This window comes from Pristiophorus japonicus, chromosome 1 (genome assembly GCF_044704955.1).
Source record: "Pristiophorus japonicus isolate sPriJap1 chromosome 1, sPriJap1.hap1, whole genome shotgun sequence".
NCBI classification, from domain to species: Eukaryota; Metazoa; Chordata; class Chondrichthyes; family Pristiophoridae; genus Pristiophorus; species Pristiophorus japonicus.
In genome coordinates this window covers 70,850,506-70,873,912 of record NC_091977.1, presented here as the reverse complement: position 1 = coordinate 70,873,912, position 23,407 = coordinate 70,850,506, and the positions used below count along the sequence as shown (strand labels likewise).

At 43.6% G+C, this 23,407-nt stretch overlaps 1 protein-coding gene across 3 annotated transcripts in view; it reads left to right on the top strand.

Moving 5' to 3' along the window:
* The window catches only part of mllt3 (MLLT3 super elongation complex subunit), a 191,137-nt gene extending 179,585 nt beyond the window's left edge, over window positions 1–11,552 (top strand). For all 3 annotated transcript variants that reach the window (XM_070881003.1, XM_070880984.1, XM_070880993.1), the window contains one exon: window positions 9,047–11,552. In XM_070881003.1, coding sequence (XP_070737104.1) covers window positions 9,047–9,178 — 132 coding nt within the window. In that variant the 3' untranslated portion in view covers window positions 9,179–11,552. The remainder of the gene's footprint in view (window positions 1–9,046) is intronic.
* The last annotated feature ends 11,855 nt before the right edge of the window (window positions 11,553–23,407 follow it).

The following is a 23,407-nucleotide window of genomic DNA, read 5'->3' as shown; positions in this document are numbered from 1 at the left end:
ATCAGAATCTTATACATTTCGATGAGATCCCCTCTCATCCTTCTCAACTCCAATGAATAAAGGCCCAGTTGATCCAGTCTCTACTCATATGTCAGTCCCGGCATCCCGGGAATCAGTCTGGTGAACCTTCGCTGCACTCCCTCAATATCAAGCACATCCTTCCTCCGATTAGGAGACCAAAACTGAACGCAATATTCCAGGTGAGGCCTCACTAAGGCCCTGTACAACTGAAGTAAGACCTCCCTGCTCCTATACTCAAATGCTCTAGCTATGAAGGCCAACATACCATTTGCTGCCTTCACCGCCTGCTGTATCTGCATGCCAACTTTCAGTGTCTGATGAACCATGTCACCCAGATCTGGTTGCACCTCCCCTTTTCCTAATCTGCCGCCATTCAGATAATCTGCCTTCGTGTTTTTGCTCCCAAAGTGGATAACCTCACATTTATCCACATTATACGGCATCTGCCATGCATTTGCCCACTCGTTTAACCTGTCCAAGTCACCCTGCGTCCTCCTCACAGCTCACACCGCCACCCAGTTTAGTGTCATCTGCAAGCTTGGAGATATTCTACTCAATTCCTTCATCCAAATCGTTAATGTATATTGTAAAGAGCTGGGGTCCCAGCACTGAGCCCTGTGGCACTCCACTAGTCACTGCCTGCCATTCTGAAAAGGACCCGTTTATCCCGACTCTCTGCTTCCTGTCTGCCAACCAGTTCTCCATCCATGTCAGTACATTACCCCTAATACCATGTGCTTTGAATTTGCACACCAATCTCTTATGCGGGACCTTGTCAAAAGTCTTTTGAAAGTCCAAATACACCACATTCACTGGTTCTCCCTTGTCCACTCTGCTAGTTACATCCTCAAAAAATTCCAGAAGATTCGTCAAGCATGATTTCCCTTTTATAAATCTATGCTGACTTGGACCGATCCTGTCACTGCTTTCCAAATGCGCTGCTATTTCATCCTCAATGATTGATTCCAACATTTTCCCCACTACTGATGTCAGGCTAACCAGTCTATAATTACCCATTTTATATCTCCTTCCCTTTTTTAAAAAATGGTGTTAGATTAGCTACCCTCCAGTCCATCGGAACTGATCCAGAGTAGATAGACCGTTGGAAAATGATCACCAATACATCCACTATTTCTGGGGCCACTTCCTTAAGTACTCTGGGATGCAGACTATCAGGCCCCATGGATTTGTTGGTCTTCAATCCCATCAATTTCCCTAACACAATTTCCCGCCTAATAAGGATATCCTTCAGTTCCTCCTTCTCACTAGACCCACTGTCCCCTAGTACATTCGGAAGGTTATTTGTGTCTTCCTTCGTGAAGACAACCGAAATATTTGTTCAATTTCTTTGTTCCCCATTGTAAATTCACCTGAATCCGATTGCAAAGGACCTACGTTTGTCTTCACTAATCTTTTTCTCTTCACACATTTATAGAAGCTTTTGCAGTCAGTTTTTATGTTCCCTGCAAGCTTCCCCTCATACTCTATTTTCCCCCTTTAATTAAACCCTTTGTCCTCCTCTGTTGAATTCTAAATTTCTCCCAGTCCTCAAGTTTGTTGTTTTTTCTAGACAATTTATATGCCTCTTCCTTGGTTTTAACACTATCCTTAATTTCCCTTGTTAGCCACAGTTGAGCCACCTTCCCCGTTTTATTTTTACTCCAGACAGGAATGTACAATTGCTGAAGTTCATCCATGTGATTTTTAAATGTTTGCCATTGCTTATCCACTATCACCCCTTTAAGTATCATTTGCCAGTCTATTCCAGCCAATTCACGCCTCATACCGTCGAAGTTACCTTTCCTTAAGTTCAGGACCCTAGTTTCCGAATTAACTGTGTCACTCTCCATCTTAATAAAGAATTCTACCATATTATGGTCACTCTTCCCCAAGGGGCCTCGCACAACAAGATTGCTAATTAGTCCCTTCTCATTACACATCACCCAGTCTAGGATGGCCAACTCTCTAATTGGTTCCTCGACATATTGGTCTAGAAAACCATCCCCAATACACTCCAAGAAATCCTCCTCCACTGCATTGCTACCAGTTTGGTTAGCCCGATCAGTATATAGATTAAAGACGCCCATGATAACTGCTGTACCTTTATTGCATACATTCCTTACTTCTTGTTTGATGCTGTCCCCAACCTCACTACTACTGTTTGGTGGTCTGTACACAACTCCCACTAGCGTTTTCTCCCCTTTGGTATTCTGCAGCTCCACCCATACCGATTCTACGTCGTCCAGGCTAATGTCCCTCCTTACTATTGCATTAATTTCCTCTTAAACCTGCAATGCCACCCCGCCTCCTTTTCCTCTCTGTCTATCCTTCCTAAATGTTGAATACCCCTGGATGTTGAGTTCCCAGCCTTGGTCACCCTGGAGCCCATGTCTCCGTGATGCCAATTAAGTCATACCCATTAACTGCTGTCTGCGCAGTTAATTTGTCACCTTATTCCGAATACTCCTCGCATTGAGACACAGCCTTCAGGCTTGTCTTTTTAGAATTTTGTTCCAATGTGGCCCTTTTTGTTTTTTGCCTTGGGTTCTCTGCCCTCCACTTTTACTATTCTCCTTTCTATCTCTTCTGCCTCCATTTTATTTCCCATAGGTTCCCATCCCCCTGCCATGTTAGTTTAACTCCTCCCCAACAGCACTAGCAAACACTCCCCCTAGGACATTGGTTCCGCTCCTGCCCAGGTGCAGACTGTCTGCTTTGTACTGCTCCCACCTCCCCCAGAACCGGTTCCAATGTTTCAGGAATTTGATTTCCTCCCTTTTGCACCACTCCTTAAGCCACGTATTCATCTGAGCTATCCTGCGATTCCTACTCTAACTAGCACGTGGCACTGGTAGCAATCCTGAGATTACTACATTTGAGGTCCTACTTTTTAATTTGGCTCCTTGCTCCCTAAATTCGTCTCGTAGCACCTCATCCTGTTTTTGTACCTATATCGTTGATGCCTATATGCACCACGACAACTGGCTGTTCACCCTCCATTTTCAGAATGTCCTGCACCCGCTCCAAGACATCCTTGACCCTTGCACCAGGGAGGCAACATTCCATCCTGGAGTCTCGATTGCGGCCGCAGAAACGCCTATCTATTCCCGTTACAATTGAATCCCCTATCACTATAGCTCTCCCACTCTTTTTCCTGCCCTCCTGTGCAGCAGAGCCACCCACGGTGCCATGAACTTGGCTGCTGCTGCTCCCTCCTGATGAGTCATCCCCCTCAACAGTACCCAAAGCGGTGTATTTGTTTTGCAGGGGGATGACCGCAGGGAACCCCTGCACTACCTTCCTTGCATTGCTCTTCCTGTTGGTCACCCATTTACTATCTGGCTGTGTACCCTTTACCTGCGGTAAGACCAACTCGCTAAACGTGCTATTCACGTCATTCTCAGCATCGTGGATGCTCCAGAGTTCATCCACCCGCAGCTCCAGTGCCGCAATGCGGTCCATCAGGAGCTACAGGCGGATACACTTCCCGCACACTTAGTCGTCAGGGACACCGGAAGCGTCCCTGACTTCCTACAGGAGGAGCATAACACGTGTCCGAGCTATCCTACCATGAATTAACCCCTAGATTAACTTAATTTGACGACAACAATGCTAAATGTTACTTACTAATAAAGAAAAGAAAAAAGAAAAGCTACTCACCAATCACTTACCGCCTTGGCTGTGACGTCACCTTGTAGTTGAGAAAATTGTCGTTGAGAAGCAGTGTGAAATATATGGGATAAACATTGAGAGAGGGGAAGTATTATGAGGTTCAGCAGCTTTGAAAATAGATAAATTGCCAGGCCCAGATGAAATGTATCCTGTACAGATAGTGTCTGACCTGCTGAGTATTTCCAGCATTTTCTGATTTTCTTTCAGATTTCCAACATCCACAGTATTTTGCTTTTGTGAAATGTATCCCAGACTGTTGAGAGGCAAGGGAGGAAATAGCATAGGCTCTGACCATCATTTTACAAACCTCTCTGGCTGCAGTCATCGTGCCAGAGCTCTGCTAATTTTGTGCCCTTGTTTAAAAAGGGAGAAAGGGATAGACCAAGTAATTACAGGCCAGTGGAAAAATGAATGGAAGAAATTCTGAAGGACAGTATAAATCATAAATTGGAAAGTCACGGGTTAATCAAGGATGACCAGCATGGATTTGTCAAGGGAAGGTCGTGTCTGACCAACTTGATTGAGTTTTTTAAGGAGGTAACGAAGAGTGTCTGAGGGTAGTGCATTTAATGTAGTCTACATGGATTTTAGCAAGGCCTTTTGACACAGTCGCAAATGGCAGATTAGTCAAAAAAGTAAAAGCCCATGGGATCCAAGGGAAAGTGGCAAGTTGGATCCAAATTTAGCTCGGTGGCAGGAAGAAAAGGGCAATGGTTGACGGGTGTTTTTGTGATTGGAAGGCTGTTTCCAATGGTTCCGCAGGGTCACCAGGTCCCCTGCTTTTTGTGGTGTATATATCAATGATTTAGACTTCAATGTAGGGGGTATGATTAAGAAGTTTGCAGATGATACAAGCCACGGCCATATGGTTGATAGTGAGGACGATAACTGTAGACTGCAGAAAGATATCAGTGGACTGTCGGGTGGGCAGAAAAGTGGCAAATGGAATTAAATCCGGTGAAGTGTGAGGTGGTGCATTTGGGAAGGGCTAACAAGGCAAGGTAATACACAATGGGCCTGAAATTCATCGACTTACCACCCAAAAATGCAATTTTGGTGGAAAAAAACACCTACATACCGCTCAGCGGAATATTCATCATTGACATACCACTGAGCGGTATGCATTCCGTCCGCTATGCAGAACTGCCCGCATACCGCCCAAAAAGTCCGATTTTCATGGCATACCACCGACATACCACCAGAGCTGCATACCGTCCTGGAAAAGGTGGTTTTGCGTGATTTTAAGTGGGCGGTAGTGCTTTGAGCTGCCATTTTTAAATCGGGAACAGTCAGCTAAAGCAGCACCTCTATTTCTGAGGTGAACAGTGCGATTCAGAGTGGAAAATGTATTTTTATTGGTACTGAGTAAATTATCAGACATTTTAGTGACATTTTTTTTCATTGAAAAATATTCTGGAGATTTAAAAAGAATGGGGCCTGTACTTTCTCAGCCTGTATAGCTGACTACCTGTCTAATGCAGGATCCAGATGGGAGAAGGTTTATTGAGCAGAGTTATCAGGGAGGAAGGAGGAGGAAGACGAGGACACTGTACAAGAGTGCCTGAACTCAATTTGAACGTTTATGTAGAAATGTCCAATATACAACAATTTTAAAACCTTGTAAAACTTTTAAGTATAAAACAACTAACAACGTTAATAATGTTAAAAAAAATCAAACTTCAATTATTAAATGAGCAAGTACAACAAAAGACTGCTGTTACACCACCCTTGGGACTATTTTCCCCCCCCACCCCCCCCCCCCCCCTTTCTAATTCCCGCCCGGACCTCCCCGTGGTGATACCAAACCGGCGTGTAGCCATGCACCCTGAGTGCTGTTGCTGTCGTTGGAGGTCAGACATTGTAGGTGCAATAAATGGGGTCCCAGGAGAAGCTCGTGATGTGGAAGGCACGGCTTCAGGGCTAGAAGCTGCTGGCAGCTCCTTACCCTCGGGTGTTGTTGACCTGACTACTATGGCACGGTGGGGATTCCGTGCCATGTCCCTATTCTGTCGATTGCCGCATGCATCGACGCAGTTGGCGGTTCGCTCCATCGTGGTGATTAGATGCGACATATCCTCCGATTGCCGTTCTGATAGAGCCACGATGTTTGCGGCTATCCTAGCCATGGCCTTGAGCAGCTCTCGACACTCGGCGCTGGCCTGTGACAGACGCACCATGTCCTGGGACATGCCTATCTGTCGTGCAGCAACCAACCTTTCCTGCACCAATCTCCGTCTCTGCGACAAAGGCATTGCAACGCTGAGGGTGCCTTGCTGCGCATCGCTTGGTCCCGCAGAATCAAAGGAGCCATGGGGGAATCCCCTGAATACAGACTCGGTGATGGAGGATGCTCTCCATGGAACTGCTCCACCTCCATCTCCACCTCCACTGACTCCAGGATCAGTGGCTCTTCCTCTTCCTCTTCGTCTTCATCATCTCTGCCAGTGGTGAAGTCGGGAGAGGGCTGGGTGGAGGCGGTGGATCTGTCTCTGGTCTCTATGTCGGTGTGGTCTGAATCGTGAGAGTCTGGAAGTACAAAACAACACTAAAAAACGCTTGGCACCAGGGAAGGAGTCAGGGTTACATGAGTATTTGCGCAGTCTTTCTTAAATGTCCACCACTGCTGCATTACTGCATTATATGTCGCAGATAGACTGTACATATATGCATTGCGTTACATGCCCCCAACATTGCAGTACATCACATGAGGCGAACATTACAATGCAATAAACTTGCATTATATGAGGCCAAGGTTACAGTTAGTTATATTACAAGGCACGATAGGACCGCAGCATAGACTGGGAGTTGTATTGAACTTACCATCCTGTATGAGTGGGTCAGCTCCAATGCCCTGGTGGCACGGTTGCTATCCCCGACTAGGGATAGGGCACGGATTTCTATTTCTGTCAATGGCTCTTGTGTTGGTCCTCCCCACCACCACCCCCCCCCCCCTCCCTCAGCACGCCACTGATCTGCTATTGCAGATGTCGTCTTCTGCAGAAAGTGAAGTAAATGATGCACGCAAGCATGCACACGCGCGCACACACTCTGATTGCACTGGAGAGGCAATGAGCAAAGATTGGATAGGCAGAATCTATCCTTGGCCCCCTCCTATTTCTCATCTACATGTTGCCCCATGGCATCGTCATCCGATAAAACAGTGTCAGTTTTCACATGTACGCTGATGACATCCAGCTCGACCTCACTATCACTTCTCTCAACCCCGAAATTGTCAGGCTGCTTGTCTGACATCCAGTTCTGGATGAGCAGAAATGTTCTCCAATTGAATATTGGGAAGAGAGAAGCCATTGTTTTCAGTTCCCTAGCCATTAACTCCATCCCTCTCCACAATTTCAGTCTGAGGCTGAACCAGACTGTTCGCAGCCTTGGTGTCATATTTGACCCTGAAATGAGCTTTCAACCACATATCTGCAGCATAACTAAGACCACCTATTTCCACCTCCATAATATTGCACATCTCCACCCCTGCCTCAGCTCCTCCCTGCTGAAGCCCTCCACCATGCCTTTGTTACCTCTAGACTTGACTATTCCATCGCACTCTTGGCTGGCCTCCCCATTCTACCCTATGTAAACTAGAGGTGATCCAAAACTTGACTGCCCATTTCCTTACTCGCACCAAAGTCCCGCTCGCCCATCATCCCTGTGCTCGCTGATCTACATTGGTTTCCGGATAAGCAACACCTTGATTTCAAAATTCTCATCCTTATTTTCAAATCCCTCCATGGCCTTTCCCCTTCTTATCTCTGTAATCTCCTCCAGCCCCACAATCCCCCAAGATGTTTGCGCTCCTCTAATTCTGCCCTCTTGAGCATCCCTGATTATAATCGCTCAACCATTGGTGGCCATGCCATCTGTTGTCCAGGCCCCAAGTTCTGGAACTCCCTGCCTAAACCTCTCCGCCTCTCTACCTCTCTCTCCTCCTCCAAGACGCTCCTTAAAACATACCTCCTTGACCAAGCTTTTACTCACCTGCACTAATTTCTACTTATGTGACTCAGTGTGAAATTTTTTTATCTCGTAATGCTCCTGTGAAGCACCTTGGGACATTTCACTGCATCAAAGAGGCTATATAAATACAGGTTGTTGTTGTTGTAGATAGAGTGGATAGGAAGGACCTATTTCCCTTAGCAGATAGGTCAATAACCAGGGGGTTAGATTTAAAGTAATTGTTAAAAGGATTCGAGGGGAGTTGAGAAGAAATTTTTTCACCCAGAGGGCAGTGAGGGTCTGGAACTCACTGCCTGAAAGGGTGATAGAGCCAGAAACCATCATCACATTTAAAAAGTACTTGGATGTGCACTTGAAGTGCTGTAACCTACAGGGCTACGGACCAAGAGCTGGGAAGTGGGATTAGGCGGAATAGCTTTTTTTCGATTGGCGCAGACACAATGCGCTGATGGCCTCCTTCTGTGCTGTAAATTTCTATGATTCTATACTGTTTACTGAAGTATATTTTATAGGGTTGATTTTACAAATGATGAAAAATGGAAAGTTGTGTGCACTCATGCCTGTGAGTTCTTTATATTCCACAATACCAGGCTCACCACAGGTAGTGTGCATTTACAAAGTTAGCTCTCATATCATCAGATGAATCAACTTCAAAATTGTAGTGAAGGTCCTAAAGACTTTCGCCTTATTGTGACCTGTTTCTGTGCTGTAAATTCTATGTAGTCAGTGTACACATCGCTGCTTTCAACTTGAGTCATTAGATCCTGCCTCAGAGTGGGCTGTATATGAATGGTAGCATTGTATTTAAAATAAATTTGCCTAGGTCTGATTTTACACTAACGTATAGATTGTATTGAAAGGGATTTTATTCAGCAACATTTGATTTAAGAAGTTATGATACATTTTTTTCATCTTCCACTTTCTAATATATTCAGTACTAAGCAGCATAATCTACTGTTGCAGATGTTGCAAATAATTTTGGAAGAGACTTTCAGTACATATTGGGTAAAAGATTGGCCTCTGGTGACAGATCAGACTCCGCTAAGAACGAGCACTTATCCAGAGTCCCAGGAATGCCTGGGGCAGAATAAGGCTGAAGAAGATTTCTTGGATGGGGTAGAGCAAGATATTTTATAGTCATTTGATAATTCCACTTTGCCCACTGACTAAATTGGCACAAGTACAATATTGCATTATCCATCAAATTCTTTCCGTATAGTACCTTAATTATTTGTCTTCGAGCTATAGGTAAGATTGTGTCTACGTGTATTATGTATCATTGGGACTAATGATTCCATGATTGAAAACCACATTTTCAGCTCGGTCATAAATAAATAATACATAGCATTGAAAGTCAGCTAATTTGTTGCTTATCTCTCTTCAGATTGTTAACCTAATAGAAGAAACTGGACATTTTCATATCACAAACACAACATTTGACTTTGACCTTTGCTCACTGGATAAAACCACAGTCCGAAAACTACAGAGTTACCTGGAGACTTCTGGAACGTCGTGAGGACACCGATCCCTGGCTACAAGCTGGAGACTTGAACTTTGTGATGCAACCCATACGACCAGCCCTATAGAGCTACTTACTGCAGCTTTTTTTCCAGCCAGTCATGCTTCTCGCCCCTGAACATGTTGCTGGGGTAAAATGCCGGGAGATTCAACAGATCGTTATCAGCCTGAGGAATGTTCTGGAAGTGTTGGACTGAGAGGTCCATCGCCTCCTTTACCTCCCATCCCCTGGATACTTGCTCTTCGTAGATCTCTGCGGTAGTGTGTATCTGCGTGATATCCAAGTCCACATGGCAAATGATGCATGTGAAACACTGCCTTAGTATGTAACTGATCTATCTATTTATTGAAAAAAGTACATTCATTGAAAAATATCTTGGATCTTTGGAACAACACTACCAGACATTGAGCACTCGGGTCACATTTATGACCAAGGCTTACGAATACAGTAGGAATCAGTCACCAGAAGTCTGGTGAATTTATCTCCAACAATTTTTTTTGTTTTCTTTGTAAACTAGCTGCAATCATAGGGACACTATGTGACTACACAAAATGTTCTAGCCTTAGTAATTGAACTGTAGTGCTTTAAAATCTATTGCTGTGCACTGTGTTCTCAGAAACGTTACCAGCTTTGATATGTTTTAATTAGTGATCAACCAATACAAATTTCAGATCTGTACTGATACTGGGAGGGATATTGTCTGCACAATCACTCTATTAAGCAGATTTTTAAAAATTTCTTCCAGATTTGATTCAAACTTTTTACGGGGAACAAGAAGGGATTTTATAGTGGAGTTTTCCTTGCCCTTTTAAAGTACTCTGCAGCTTTTTCCTTTATTTAAAAAAAAAAATTGGCAATGTTCGTCGCCCATAAGTACAGTTGCATCATGGAAATGTTTTGCTGACAGTGGCCCTCCTTCAGATTCTCAAGTTCTTGTTCGGTTCCTGGTACAAACAGGTGTGCATACCCTCCTGTTGCTTAGCTCTACAGACCAGGTGAAGCGTAAATACATCTGAAGGCTCGCAGAACTAACTGATGTATTGTAGAGGAGAACAGGTATAAACCAGGCTGGTTGATCACTAGTTTAAAGCTTTTGGCATATCCGATGTATTTAAAAATTGTTTTTTTTTTAAAGAAGGCTCTATGTGGGATTGTCTAAAATATTCGGTTCCCAATTTTCTGTAAGTTTGTTGTAGAAAATTCTTAATTTGGGATTAATTATTTATTTGAAATGTTCCCTTCACTGCCAAATCTGTTGCCATCTTTGCCATTCTGGTAAAATGTGCATGCTTATCTGTCCATCCTTTGGATACTAAAATTATATTTCTTAAAAATAGATTTTTCTTTAGCAAGTACATTGCAGTAAAACCATGCTTCAATGGAGTCCTTTTGAGGAGACCTTAACTGTTACTTTCAGTCCAAAGACAGGATGAATTTTTGGTACTTTTTTTATTACTAAAAATTCTGAAACCGCTTCCAACAGAACAAGTGTACTTTCCAATGATAACGAGGTTCAGATAATTCATTGTGTCCGTTACTTGAAATGTTACCTTGTTAGTATACTTTTAATGTGCAATTCATATCAAAAGAATCAAACTGCTTTTTAAAAAAAGAGGGGAAAAGAAAACTTGTTTCACTTTCATGTATGTGATGTTCAGTGTGTGTTTTCAATTGCCATTACTCTTTGATTTTGTCGTGTCAGTGGTAAAACCCAAGAATGTTTGTTCGTTCGAGGAAAAAAAAACTCTAGCAGTCTTCAGAAGTTTAACTTGGTACTTTGTGAGTCCCTTTAATTTAATGTAGTTGCATGGTCCATCTTAATTGTTGTGACTAAATTTTGTGGTACAACTTATTTAAAACTTTCAGATATTTTACTAAAAAATCTCTCCTGCGATTCCATCCAGTCCATTCTTTATTGCATATATTCCATATGTCAGGATGTTCAAAAAGGTGAAAGCTGTTATTTTAGCAAGACTCTACACTGAGTGGCTTAGGAAAGAGGGATTTGTTTCAGATTGTTTACTTCAAAGGAATAATGCACGATGATAGAACATTTATGGTTTAAATCAGCAAACCCATTATTTTGTAATTAAATCAAGATAGAAATGAACCAGTATATTAACCATCTATTGTACTGTGCATTGGTGAGACACCAGTCTTAAATTAAAATTCTTTGCAAAAACCCATGTTTAAATTATCAACATTCCAGGCTTGAATCCCAAGAGAATTTGCTGCAATGTTGAGTTTGCCACAATATTTAATTAGAACAAGTGTGTTACACTCCTAAAACAATTTTTTTGCATTAGCTTTTCATCAATTTTTGTATCCAGAGTACAAAATAAATCCTTTTTTTTCAAATAACTGACACTTGTGTACATATTTCCTAATACTCTCTTATAGTAATGTTTCTTCTGAGGCATCTAGTTTGTTTAGGCTACATATCAGTCATGTCTGTAGCTATTAGATTGTGACTTTTTTTCCTTTTAAAATAGCCACATGCATTTTACTCTGTATCAGAGAATATTAAATTAAAACTGAAATTTCTTAATGTGCAGTATCTAACACTTATTCATTCTATGCATTCATAAAACAGCACCCACAATATGGTGAATTAAGAAATGCCTTTATTATTGCTTGCAGTTTAGATTCTGTGAGTGAAAGAGAGTGCTATTGCTCAGTTTAATTGGTGATACTGATACTGTGGTTAAGAGGCCACTTGCGAGCTACCTATCTCGGTTATGGCCCTCAGCAGACCCAATATTTTGTTGGCTTCTGGATCTCAGTTCACACCCTGCCAGCTTTAGAGTATTGTTTTGGACAAGATAGATGTTTGTATACAGAGAAAGAGATGTTAAACAATTTCACAGACATAATGCAAAAGTAATTTTAATAAAGAAAGTTGTTTCTTTGTGGTAGCTCAACAAGAACAGCCCTTCAAGTCACTGTTCTGGACTATGGCCCTCATTGAAAAGTTAGAGCACTCATGTGGACACTGGTGTTTCTATTGTATTTAGTTGAAGAAAGAAATACCGGAACGACCCTTCGATTCCAGCCAATTACTCCAACTGATGGAAAAGTATTTCATTTACATCTGAAATAGGTGCACTTTCAAAGCTACATTCGTACAACACAAAGGCACTGAAACCAAATCCTTCTTGTGAAATAGTTCAACTTTATGGCTCCGGAGACCGACAGCAAAAGTAAATTGTAGCCTATACGAGCACTTTGCATTTGATTCACCATTTAGATTCTGCCTGCAGGTGGGTTACTCATCCACAGGAGTCAACAATGCACTTTTGATCTTGACAGTCTGTATGGGTCTCTTTCTAAATGGAAACCACACCTTGCAATTTCCAAATCATCGAGTTGGGAACTACCTACAAGAATCTGGGACCACTATTTTCACGAGTGATCATGCATAATAGCCAAGATTTATTGTATAGAAACCTAGTTTTCCCACTTATCTGACTATTGCTGGCTTTTCCTGACACTTCCTCTTCGTTAACCATTTGCACTGCTGCAAAGACAAAGACACTGCAGCAGGGAGAGAAGGCAAAAAAGTAGAAAGAAATCGAAAGGTGACGTCACAGCCAAGGGGATAAGTGATTTGGCTGGTGATTGGTGAGTAGTTTTTCTTTTTCTTTTCCCTATCAGTAAGTAACCTTTAGCATTATTGCCAAATTAATTTAATCTAGGGGTTAAGTCATGGCAGGAGAGCTTGGACACATGTTATGTGGGAAGTCAGGGATGCTTCCAGTGTCCCTGACTACATATGCAGGACGTGTATCTGGCTGCAGCTCCTGACAGACCGCATTGCGACACTGGAGCTGCGGGTGGATTCACTCTGGAGCATGCGCGATGCTGAGGATGTTGTGAATAGCACGTTTAGTGAGTTGGTCTTACCGCAGGTAAAGGTTACACAGTCAGATAAGGGATGGGTGACCAACAGGAAGAGCAGTGCAAGGAAGGTAGTGCAGGGGTCCCATGCGGTCACCCTCCTGCAAAACAGATATACCGCTTTGGGTACTGTTGAGGGGGATGACTCATCAGGGGAGAGCAGCAGCAGCCAACTCCATGGCACTGTGGGTGGCTCTGCTGCACAGGAGGGCAGGAAAAAGAGTGGGAGAACTATGGTGATAGGGGATTCAATTGTAAGGGGAATAGATAGACGTTTCTGCGGCCGCAACCAAAACTCCAGGATGGTATGTTGCCTCCCTGGTGCAAGGATCAAGGATGTCTTGGAGCAGGTGCAGGACATTTTGAAGGGGGAGGGTAAACAGCCAGTTGTGGTGCATATAGGTACCAACGATATAGGTAAAAAACGGGATGAGGTCCTACAAGACGAATTTAGGGAGCTAGGAGCTAAATTTAAAAAGTAGGACCTCAAAAGTAGTAATCTCAGGATTGCTACCAGTGCCACGTGCTAGTCAGAGTAGGAATCGCAGGAGAGCTCAGATGAAAACATGGCTTGAGCAGTGGTGCAGAAGAGAGGGTTTCAAATTCCTCGGACATTGGAACCGGTTCTGGGGGAGGTGGGACCAGTACAAACCGGACGGTCTGCACCTGGGCAGGACTGGAACCAATGTCCTAGGGGCAGTGTTTACTAGTGCTGTTGGGGAGGGGTTAAACTAATATGGCGGGGATGGGAACCTATGCAGGGAGACAGAGGGAAGTAGAATGGGGGCAGAAGCAAAAGATAGAAAGAAGAAAAGTAAAAGTGGAGGGCAGAGAAAACCCATAGCAAAAAGGGCCACATTACAGCAAAATCCTAAAGGGGCAAAGGGTGTTAAAAAGACAAGCCTGAAGGCTCTGTGCCTCAATGCGAGGAGTATTCGGAATAAGGTAGACGAATTAACTGCGCAGATAGCAGTTAACGGATATGATGTAATTGGCATTATGGAGACATGGCTCCAGGGTGACTCAAGGCTGGGAACTCAACATCCAGGGGTATTCAACATTTAGGAAGAATAGACAGAAAGGAAAAGAAGGTGGGGTGGCGTTGCTGGTTAAAGAGGAAATTAATGCAATAGTAAGGAAGGACATTAGCTTGGATGTTGTGGAATCTGTATGGGTGGAGCTACGGAATACCAAAGGGCAGAAAACGCTAGTGGGAGTTGTGTACAGACCACCAAACAGTAGTAGTGAGGTTGGGGATGGCATCAAACAAGAAATTAGGGATGCGTGCAATAAAGGTACAGCAATTATCATGGACGACTTCAATCTACATATTGACTGGGCTAACCAAACTGGTAGCAATGCGGTGGAGAAGGATTTCTTGGAGTGTATTGGGGATGGTTTTCTAGACCAATATGTCAAGGAACCAACTAGAGAGCTGGCCATCCTAGACTGGGTGATGTGTAATGAGAAAGGAATAATTAACAATCTTGTTGTGCGTGGCCCCTTGGGGAAGAGTGACCATAATATGGTAGAATTCTTTATTAAGATGGAGAGTGACGCAGTTAATTCAGAGACTAGGGTCCTGAACTTGGGGAAAGGTAACTTCGATGGTATGAGATGTTAATTGGCTAGAATAGATTGGCGAGTGATACCTAAAGGGTTGACGGTGGATAGGCAATGGCAAACATTTAAAGATCACATGGATGAACTTCAACGATTGTACATCCCTGTCTGGAGTAAAAATAAAACGGGGAAGGTGGCTCAACTGTGGCTAACAAGGGAAATTAAGGATAGTGTTAAATCCAAGGAAGAGGTATATAAATTGGCCAGAAAAAGCAGCAAACCTGAGGACTGGGAGAATGTTGTAATACAGCAGAGGAGGACAAAGGGTTTAATTAGGAGGGGGAAAATAGAATATGAGAGGAAACTTGCTGGGAACATAAAAACTGACTGCAAAAGCTTCTATAGATATGTGAAGAGAAAAAGATTAGTGAAAACAAACATAAGTCCCTTGCAGTCAGATTCAGGTGAATTTATAATGGGAATAAAGAAATGGCGGACCAGTTAAACAAATACCTTGGTTCTGTTTTCTCAAAGGAAGACACAAGTTAACCTTCTTGAAATGCTAGGGGACCGAAGGTCTAGTGAGAAGGAGGAACTGAAGGATATCCTTAAAACGCGGGAAATTGTGTTCGGGAAATTGATGGGATTGATAAATCTCCGGGGCCTGATAGTCTGCATCCCAGAGTACTTAAGGAAGTGGCCCCAGAAATAGTGGATGTATTGGTGATCATTTTCCAACGGTCTATCGACTCTGGATCAGTTCCTATGGACTGGAGGGTAGCTAATGTAACTGTTTAAAAAAGGAGGGAGAGAGAAAACGGGTAATTATAGACCGGTTAGCCTGACATCAGTAGTGGAAGAAAATGTTGGAATCAATTATTAAAGATGAAATAGCAGCACATTTGGAAAGCAGTGACGGGATCAGTCCAAGTCAGCATGAATTTATGAAAGGGAAATCATGCTTGACAAATCTGGAATTTTTTGAGGATGTAACTAGTAGAGTGGAGAAGGGAGAACCAGTGGATGTGGTATATTTGGACTTTCAAAAGGCTTTTGACAAGGTCCCACACACGAGATTGGTGTGCAAAATCAAAGCACATGGTATTGGGGGTAATGTACTGACGTGGATAGAGAACTGGTTGGCAGACAGGAAGCAGAGAGTTGGGATAAATGGGTCCTTTTCAGAATGGCAGGCAGTGACTAGTGGGGTGCCACATGGCTCAGTGCTGGGACCCCAGCTCTTTACAATATACATCAATGATTTAGATGAGGGAAGTGAGTGTAATATCTCCAAGTTTGCAGATGACACTAAACTGGTTGGCGGTGTGAGCTGTAAGGAGGACGCTAAAAGGCTGCAGGGTGATTGGACAGGTTAGGTGAGTGGGCCAATGCATGGCAGATGCAGTATAATGTGGATAAATGTGAGGTTATTCACTTTAGGGGCAAAAACACAAAGGCAGAATATTATCTGAATGGCAGCAGATTAGGAAAAGGGGAGGTGCAACGAGACCTGGGTGTCATGGTTCATCAGTCATTGAAAGTTGGCATGCAGGTACAGCAGGCAGTGAAGAAGGCAAATGGCACGTTGGCCTTCATAGCTAGGGGATTTGAGTATAGGAGCAGGGAGGTCTTACTGCAGCTGTACAGGGCCTTGGTGAGGCCTTACCTGAAATATTGTGTTTAGTTTTGGTCTCCCAATCTGAGGAAGGACGTTGTTGCTATTGATGGAGTGCAGCGAAGGTTCACCAGACTGATTCCCGGGATGGCAGGATTGACATATGAGGAGAGACTGGATCAATTGGGCCTGTATTCACTGGAGTTTAGAAGAATGAGAGGGGATCTCATAGAAACATATAAAATTCTGACTGGACTGGATAGTTCGATGCAGGAAGAATGTTCCCGATGTTGGGGAAGTCCAGAACTAGGGGACATAGTCTTAGGATAAGGCGTAGGCCATTTAGGACTGAGATGAGGAGAAACTTCTTCACTCTGAGTTGTTAACCTGTGGAATTCCCTACTGCAGAGAGTTGTTGATGTCAGTTCATTGGATATATTAAAGAGGGAGCTAGATATGGCCCTTATGACTAAAGTAATCAAGGGGTATGGAGAGAAAGCAGGAAAGGGGTATTGAGGGAATGATCAGCCATGATATTGAATGGTGGTGCAGGCTCGAAGAGCCGAATGGCCTCCTGCACCTATTTTCTATGTTTCTAAATTGGCATGCTTTGTGACAATTTTAAGCCTGAAAATGGGTGCAACACATACCAGTTTCTACTGCCAGAAGTTGTAAAGTTTAGAGAGAAAACAGTGTGAGGTGGAATCTGGGGAGAATATTGCTAGTATTCTTGAACAGACGATCTCGTACGTATGAAACCATCTGCACTGGTTGGGATACTCCAAGCTAAGTCCAGGGATTCTCAACTAGTATTCCTGTGCTCATGCTGGGACATGTTTACATCTGTGTTTTAGTTCTGGGAGTGGCCCAAGTAAAGATCTGGTGGTTATTCTTCGAGTCAAAGGCCCACATCAAGGAGTCTATTCTAACCATGGCCCTAAAAGACAACTATGTCGGTAACCACAAAGTCAAGTCTTGTTTTTCTTGGAAACTTAAATTCTGTGTTCCAGTATTTTCTTGCGTCTTTGCCACCTAGTACTGATTCTTTGGCACAGCTGGGTGCTGATATTCTGGCAGTTCAAAATCTATGTATAATGGGGAAATTACCCTATTATGGTAACTGTTGCAGTTGTCATTGTGTTGAGGTTTTGACACTAGCAAGCACAGAGACTGTTAATAAACATCGGTCTTCCGATCTATTCTTGCTAACTCAGTAAGAGGACAGCAAGGCTCTTGGTTATCAATAACCAGAAAAGTTGCCTTTTGCAAAATCTCCATGCTAACTCCTTTTACCTCAACCCTCTTTGCCTAACTTGCAGCCCATCTTGAAATCATAAGCCTTTTCCTTAAAGTTTCCTCTTGCTTTGACTTGGGTACTGAGCCACCCTTCTGTATCTGTTGATGAACCTCTTGCTTAATTTAAATGCAAAAATCTGACAATCAAATCCTCCTCTAGCTAACAAGAGTTGGACATTGTGGCTATGAGTGCTTGTATTATGGAACTAGTAGATTTAATATCTCCACTTAACCAAGAAAGCCCATTGCTACCCTCCGTGGTTACTGACCTCACTCCAAATCAGGAATCTGTTTGGAAAGAATCAAAAAATAATGTTTGGAGTCAGTTTCTCGATCCACTCAGTTATGAGATTTTGATTGTCCCTTATGCTGCTTCTGTGGAAAGTTTAAAATAATGAGATTGAGGAATTATCCCAGTCAGTGATTTTCATTTGAAGTTATTGTGATAGTTCAGGCTATTTCTCAAGTTCACTGCTAGACTGTAGTTTCTGTAAGTAGATTGAATCACTTGTGTTTTTATTCTGAGGTATATGGATTAGCATAGTCCAAATCTAATAATTAACTAGTAACTTGTTCACTGGAGAATCTGTGGATGTCTACTAAATTTTGCCATCACCTCGAAAGGTATAAAAATACCAGATTACTACCTACAGGGTAAAATTATTCATCTGGATTTATTTAGATACAAATAGTACATGAGCAGAAAGATTAGCAATATGCTAACAGTACAGTAATCAAACGTGTGTTTTAAACCAAATGCATTAACTTTAAAATCAGGCTTCTGTAGAAAGCACCTGTCTATGTTCTTGAAGAAACTGGTAAATAATTTAACATTATTTTCTTAAGGAGCCCTTTTTTACAAAGAGGTAAGATTGATAATTTAAAAAAAACTAAAGGTATCTGGATTATGAGGGTATCTTTTTTGTTAAATTAGAGGTCTCTTTGAAGAATATGTGAGGAGCATCATATTACCATAAGCAATGAGGTAATGGCCAAAAGATTACCTCCCTCCCACCCCAACCCAAGGGAAGGCTTTCATACTTTCCGAATTTAATTGGTTCTTGGCACCTAATACCAGGAAATCACATGACTGCTAACAAAATGAAGACTTCATATAAAGTGGCTTTGCAGGACATATCATGGAGACAAACAAGAGATCTATTTTTGGTAGTCCAACAGCAATAAGGCAACAGCAACTGGCATGTATCAGTACTGTAGTTTCTCCAACCCCAGATGCTACCTTGGACAGTTCTTTGAATACAAACAATATAAAATTGCTGAAGAAGTTGCCTCAGCGCCTGTGCTACTGTGTTACCTTACCAGTATTGACAGGTTTGCCAGTGTGAGACTCCAGACATTTTTTAGATATGACAAATCTTATCTTGTCATATGATTGAGTGAGACTGACTGCTAGGAAAAATTACTCCATTCAGGTGCATTAGTCAACCTTTCTAGACAGACCATTTTCTTATTTTGGTATTTTTACTGCTTTGGGACAAAATTCTCGAAGATACCATTTTATGACCATTGACTGGACAAAACATTTAGCTTGGCATTAGAGGAATTTAAACCCCACAGGCTTACTAACTATGGGCTCAATTTTCCCCAGTTAACTGCACTGTTTTTTTGGTGTAAATTAAAATATCCAACTTTCCCCAAAGTTACTGTGCCAGCGTAATTCAGTTACGATTATTTTAGGTTAGTATTTTTTTTGCGTCTTGGGAGGCGTAACCTGATGTCTGCGGCAGTTTTTCACATTTAAGCAAGTTTGGCCAACTTGCATTTTTCCGAGGATGGCGTATGTGACCACTCCCAAAAAACCTTCTGGGTACTGAAGAAAAACCAGCGCACGTTAAAAAATCGGCGTAGAAAGACACCATTGTTTTTCGGCAAAGTTTTGGAGGGAGTCAAGAAGGCAAACAATATGCATCACGAAGCTTAATTTTTTCAAAGTCAAAAGAGAGAAAATGAAAGTCTAATGCAATTCTTTAATTTTTGATTTTTTTTTTTCCAAAGTGGTGGGGTGAAAAAAAATCAAAAATTAAAGAATTGCATTAGACGTCATTGCCCCAAGTGTCTTCATTGAATACCTAGTTTCCCGTTCTAAGCAAGCTTAAGGTGGGGTGGGGGGGGGTGGCGGAGGAAGAGAGAAAGAGAAAGAGAGAGGAAAGAAGGTTTAAGTCCTTTGTCCTGCTCTTTTGAACTTCTTGCAAAGCTACAATTTAACTAAAGGGCAATATTGACAATGCCATACCTCGTGCAAGCCTTCTGCATGATGGTGCTGCGGAGGAGACAATTGATTTGACGTCATCGCATGAGGAACCTCAGAGCACGTAGGATGATGCAGCAGGCCTTGCCCACATCGGGTATATCGAGACGGGCATTCGTACCTGCACCTGAGTGATGCAGACTGTGTCAGAAGGCTGCGTTTCCACAAAAGTTGTAACCGAGATCGGAGTTAGTAAAAGCAGACCTGCAACCTAGAAGTGTCAGGAGGTTTGCTTTGTCAGTTGAAGTGAAGGTTACAGCTGCACTTTCATTCTATGCATCTGGATCATTCCTGGTGTAGGGGGAAATGGGAAGACTTCTCCCATGAGTGGACCCTCTGAGATAGAGGGTCGACGCTTGCCCCAACCCACGTAGCAGTTCTCGAAGTTAGCAGACAGACGGATGGCAAGGTATAACGATCTTTAATTACGAACGTCTGGGAACCCCTCTCATCACGGCTGCCTGAAAGATGCTCCCTGAATAGCAAAATTGTACATCGTTTATATATTTCATAGATCTCTTCGCCCCCCAGTACGACCTCCCTCTATCTCTAATTGGGTTACCTTATTAGTAATATTTTGGATTGACAGACCAAAATCTCAAGGCAACTTTTAGATCTTAACTGGGATGACCTCATTGGGTTAGAATTTGCTGATCGTACGTAGCGCCTAAAAATCTGTTTAGAGTCTTTTCACAGAATCTTATCTTGTCGGACTGGACATTCCTTAATGTTATCTAATGTTTTGGTACATCAATTGTACATCAATGCTGAATCAGAGGCCTTTGGGTCCTTGGTGTTGGAATATGTCAGAATGTGAGGTCAGCCACAGACCACCTGTCCCTTTTGCTGAGCCAATGTCGAAGCCGGCACTTTAAACCTTATTTTGCTTATACCCCTAATGTCAATTTTCTCTTATACCTGGCTACAACTGGGGATGCATGCGCCATTTCTCAACATGCAATACATATCTATATTTGGCAGGTGACTGCTGCACTGTATGCCCAGAGGAATGATTACAGAAAGTTCCCCATGACCGCCCAGGCAATGTATGAATAGGCTGTGGGCTTCTCCAGGATTGCTGGCTTCCCAAAGGTACAAGGCTGAATTGATTGTACCCACATCGCCTTGCGAGCACCTTTGGAGGATTCCGAGATGTGCACGAACAGAAAAGGCTTCCACTGTTATTGTGCAGCTTCATGTGTGACGACATGCATCACATGTCCGTTGATGCGAGATACCCTGGAAGCACCCATGATGTGTTCATCCTATGCGAGAGCGCTATATATGACATGATAGGTCCAAGTCAGCATGGATTTGTGAAAGGGAAATCATGCTTGACAAATCTTCTGGAATTTTTTGAGGATGTTTCCAGTAGAGTGGACAAGGGAGAACCAGTTGACGTGGTGTATTTGGACGTTCAGAAGGCTTTCGACAAGGTCCCACACAAGAGATTAATGTGCTAGGTTAAAGCACATGGGATTGGGGGTAGTGTGCTGACGTGGATTGAGAACTGGTTGGCAGACAGGAAGCAAAGAGTAGGAGTAAATGGGTACTTTTCAGAATGGCAGGCAGTGACTAGTGGGGTACCGCAAGGTTTTGTGCTGGGGCCCCAGCTGTTCACGGATTGTCTTGACCGGTATTTTGTGGCAAATGACCTAAACAAAGACAAGATGCAGAGAAGCGCAGGGCAGTTCTTCTCACCGTCTGTGGCCCCACGATCTATGCACTCATCAAGAATCTGCTCTCTCTCACTCTTCCTACAGAAAAGGATTACAAAGAACTGTGTGCTCTAGTTCGGGAACACCTTAAACCTACAGAAGGAATCCTCAGGGCTTTGCAAATTTGGGCCTGCGTTGGAAGACATGCTGCGTGACTTTTTCGTGATCGGGGTCAACCACAAGGCGATCTTAAGTAAGCTGCTGGCTGCGGAAATGCTGGACCTCAGCCAGGTCATCACCATCGCCCAGGCTTTCATGTCCACGCAGAAAAGCACGAAGCAGATATCGCAACAAAACAGGAACTCCACGGCAAGTACTGTGTACAAAATTGTATCGATGGCCGGCAGAGCTGCACATGGCAGGGACTACTCGACCGCGTCTGCAAGACCGGGAGCCGCTCAAAGTTCGCCATCGAGGGCCTACTCGACTGCGTATGTGAGAACGGGAGCTGCTCAAAGTTTGCCATTAAGGGCCTACTCAACTGCCGATGCAAGAACGGGAGCCGCTCAAAGCCCGCCATCGGGCGCAAATCCGAGCTCAACGTGTTGGCGTTGTGGAGGCAATCACTGACCCCATCAGTGCCGCTTCAGGCAGTATGTATGCAGAGGGTGTGCGAAGACTGGGCATCTTCAGCGGACGTGTCCACAGCAGAGCAAGCAAGCTGCGACACATCATGTGGATGATGATCAATCCAGCATGGATCTGGCAATGCAGCCCGAGGCATTTGGGAGCTCCGAGGAGGAAGTGTATAACATACGTGCGTTCCTAACAAAGAGCCAACCGATAATGATGGAAGTAAAATTAAACGGCGTGCCGGTATCCATGGAATTAGACACGGGTGCAAGTCAATCGATAATGAGCCAGAGGACTTTCGAAAAGCTGTGGGAGACCAAGGCGGAGAGACCCAAGCTGAGTCCGATAAATGCGAAGTTGCCCACCTACACCAAAGAGCTCATACCAGTGATCGGTAGTGCAGCAGTAAGCGTGTCGTACAAGGAGCGGTTCATGATCTATCTTTATGGATTATCCCGGGCAACGGCCCATCGTTATTCAGCAGGAGTTGGCTCGAGAAAATAAAATGGAAATGGTACGATATCAAAGCTTTATCATCAGCGGATGATGATTTGTGTGCTCAAGTGCTGAGCAAATTTCCCTCACTGTTTGAACCGGGAATTGGCAGCTTCAAGGGAGCCAAGGTGCAGATTCATCTAGGCCCAGATGCAAGGCTCATCCATCACAAAGCCAGGCCGGTCCCGCACATGATGAGAGAAAAGGTTGAGCTCGAATTGGACAGGCTTCAACGTGAGGGAGTCATCTCACCGGTGGAATTGAATGAATGGGCCAGCCCCGTTGTTCTGGTGTTAAAGAGCGACAGCACGGTCAGGATTTGTGGAGACTACAAGGTCACGATTAGCTGAGTTTCGAAACAAGATCAGTACCCGCTACCGAAAGCTGATGACCTGTTTGCAACGCTAGCCGGGGGAAATCGTTCACCGAGTTGGATTGAACGTCAGCCTAGATGACACGGGAACTGGTTGAATCATCAAAGAAACTTACATGCATCAACACGCACAAAGGACTGTTTATTTACAACAGGTGCCCTTTTGGCATTCGTTCGGCGGCAGCCATATTTCAGAGAAACATGGAGAGCCTATTGAAATCCGTCCCCAGGACCGTGATATTCCAAGACGACATCCTAGTTACAGGTTGTGACACCGCGAGCACCTGCACAATCTGGAAGAGGTTCTGCGTCATCTGGACAAAGTGGGACTCAGGCTGAAATTTTGAAGTGCGTTTTCATGGCACCAGAGGTCGAATTCCTTGGACGAAAGATTGCTGCAGATGGAATCAGGCCTACAGACGCGAAA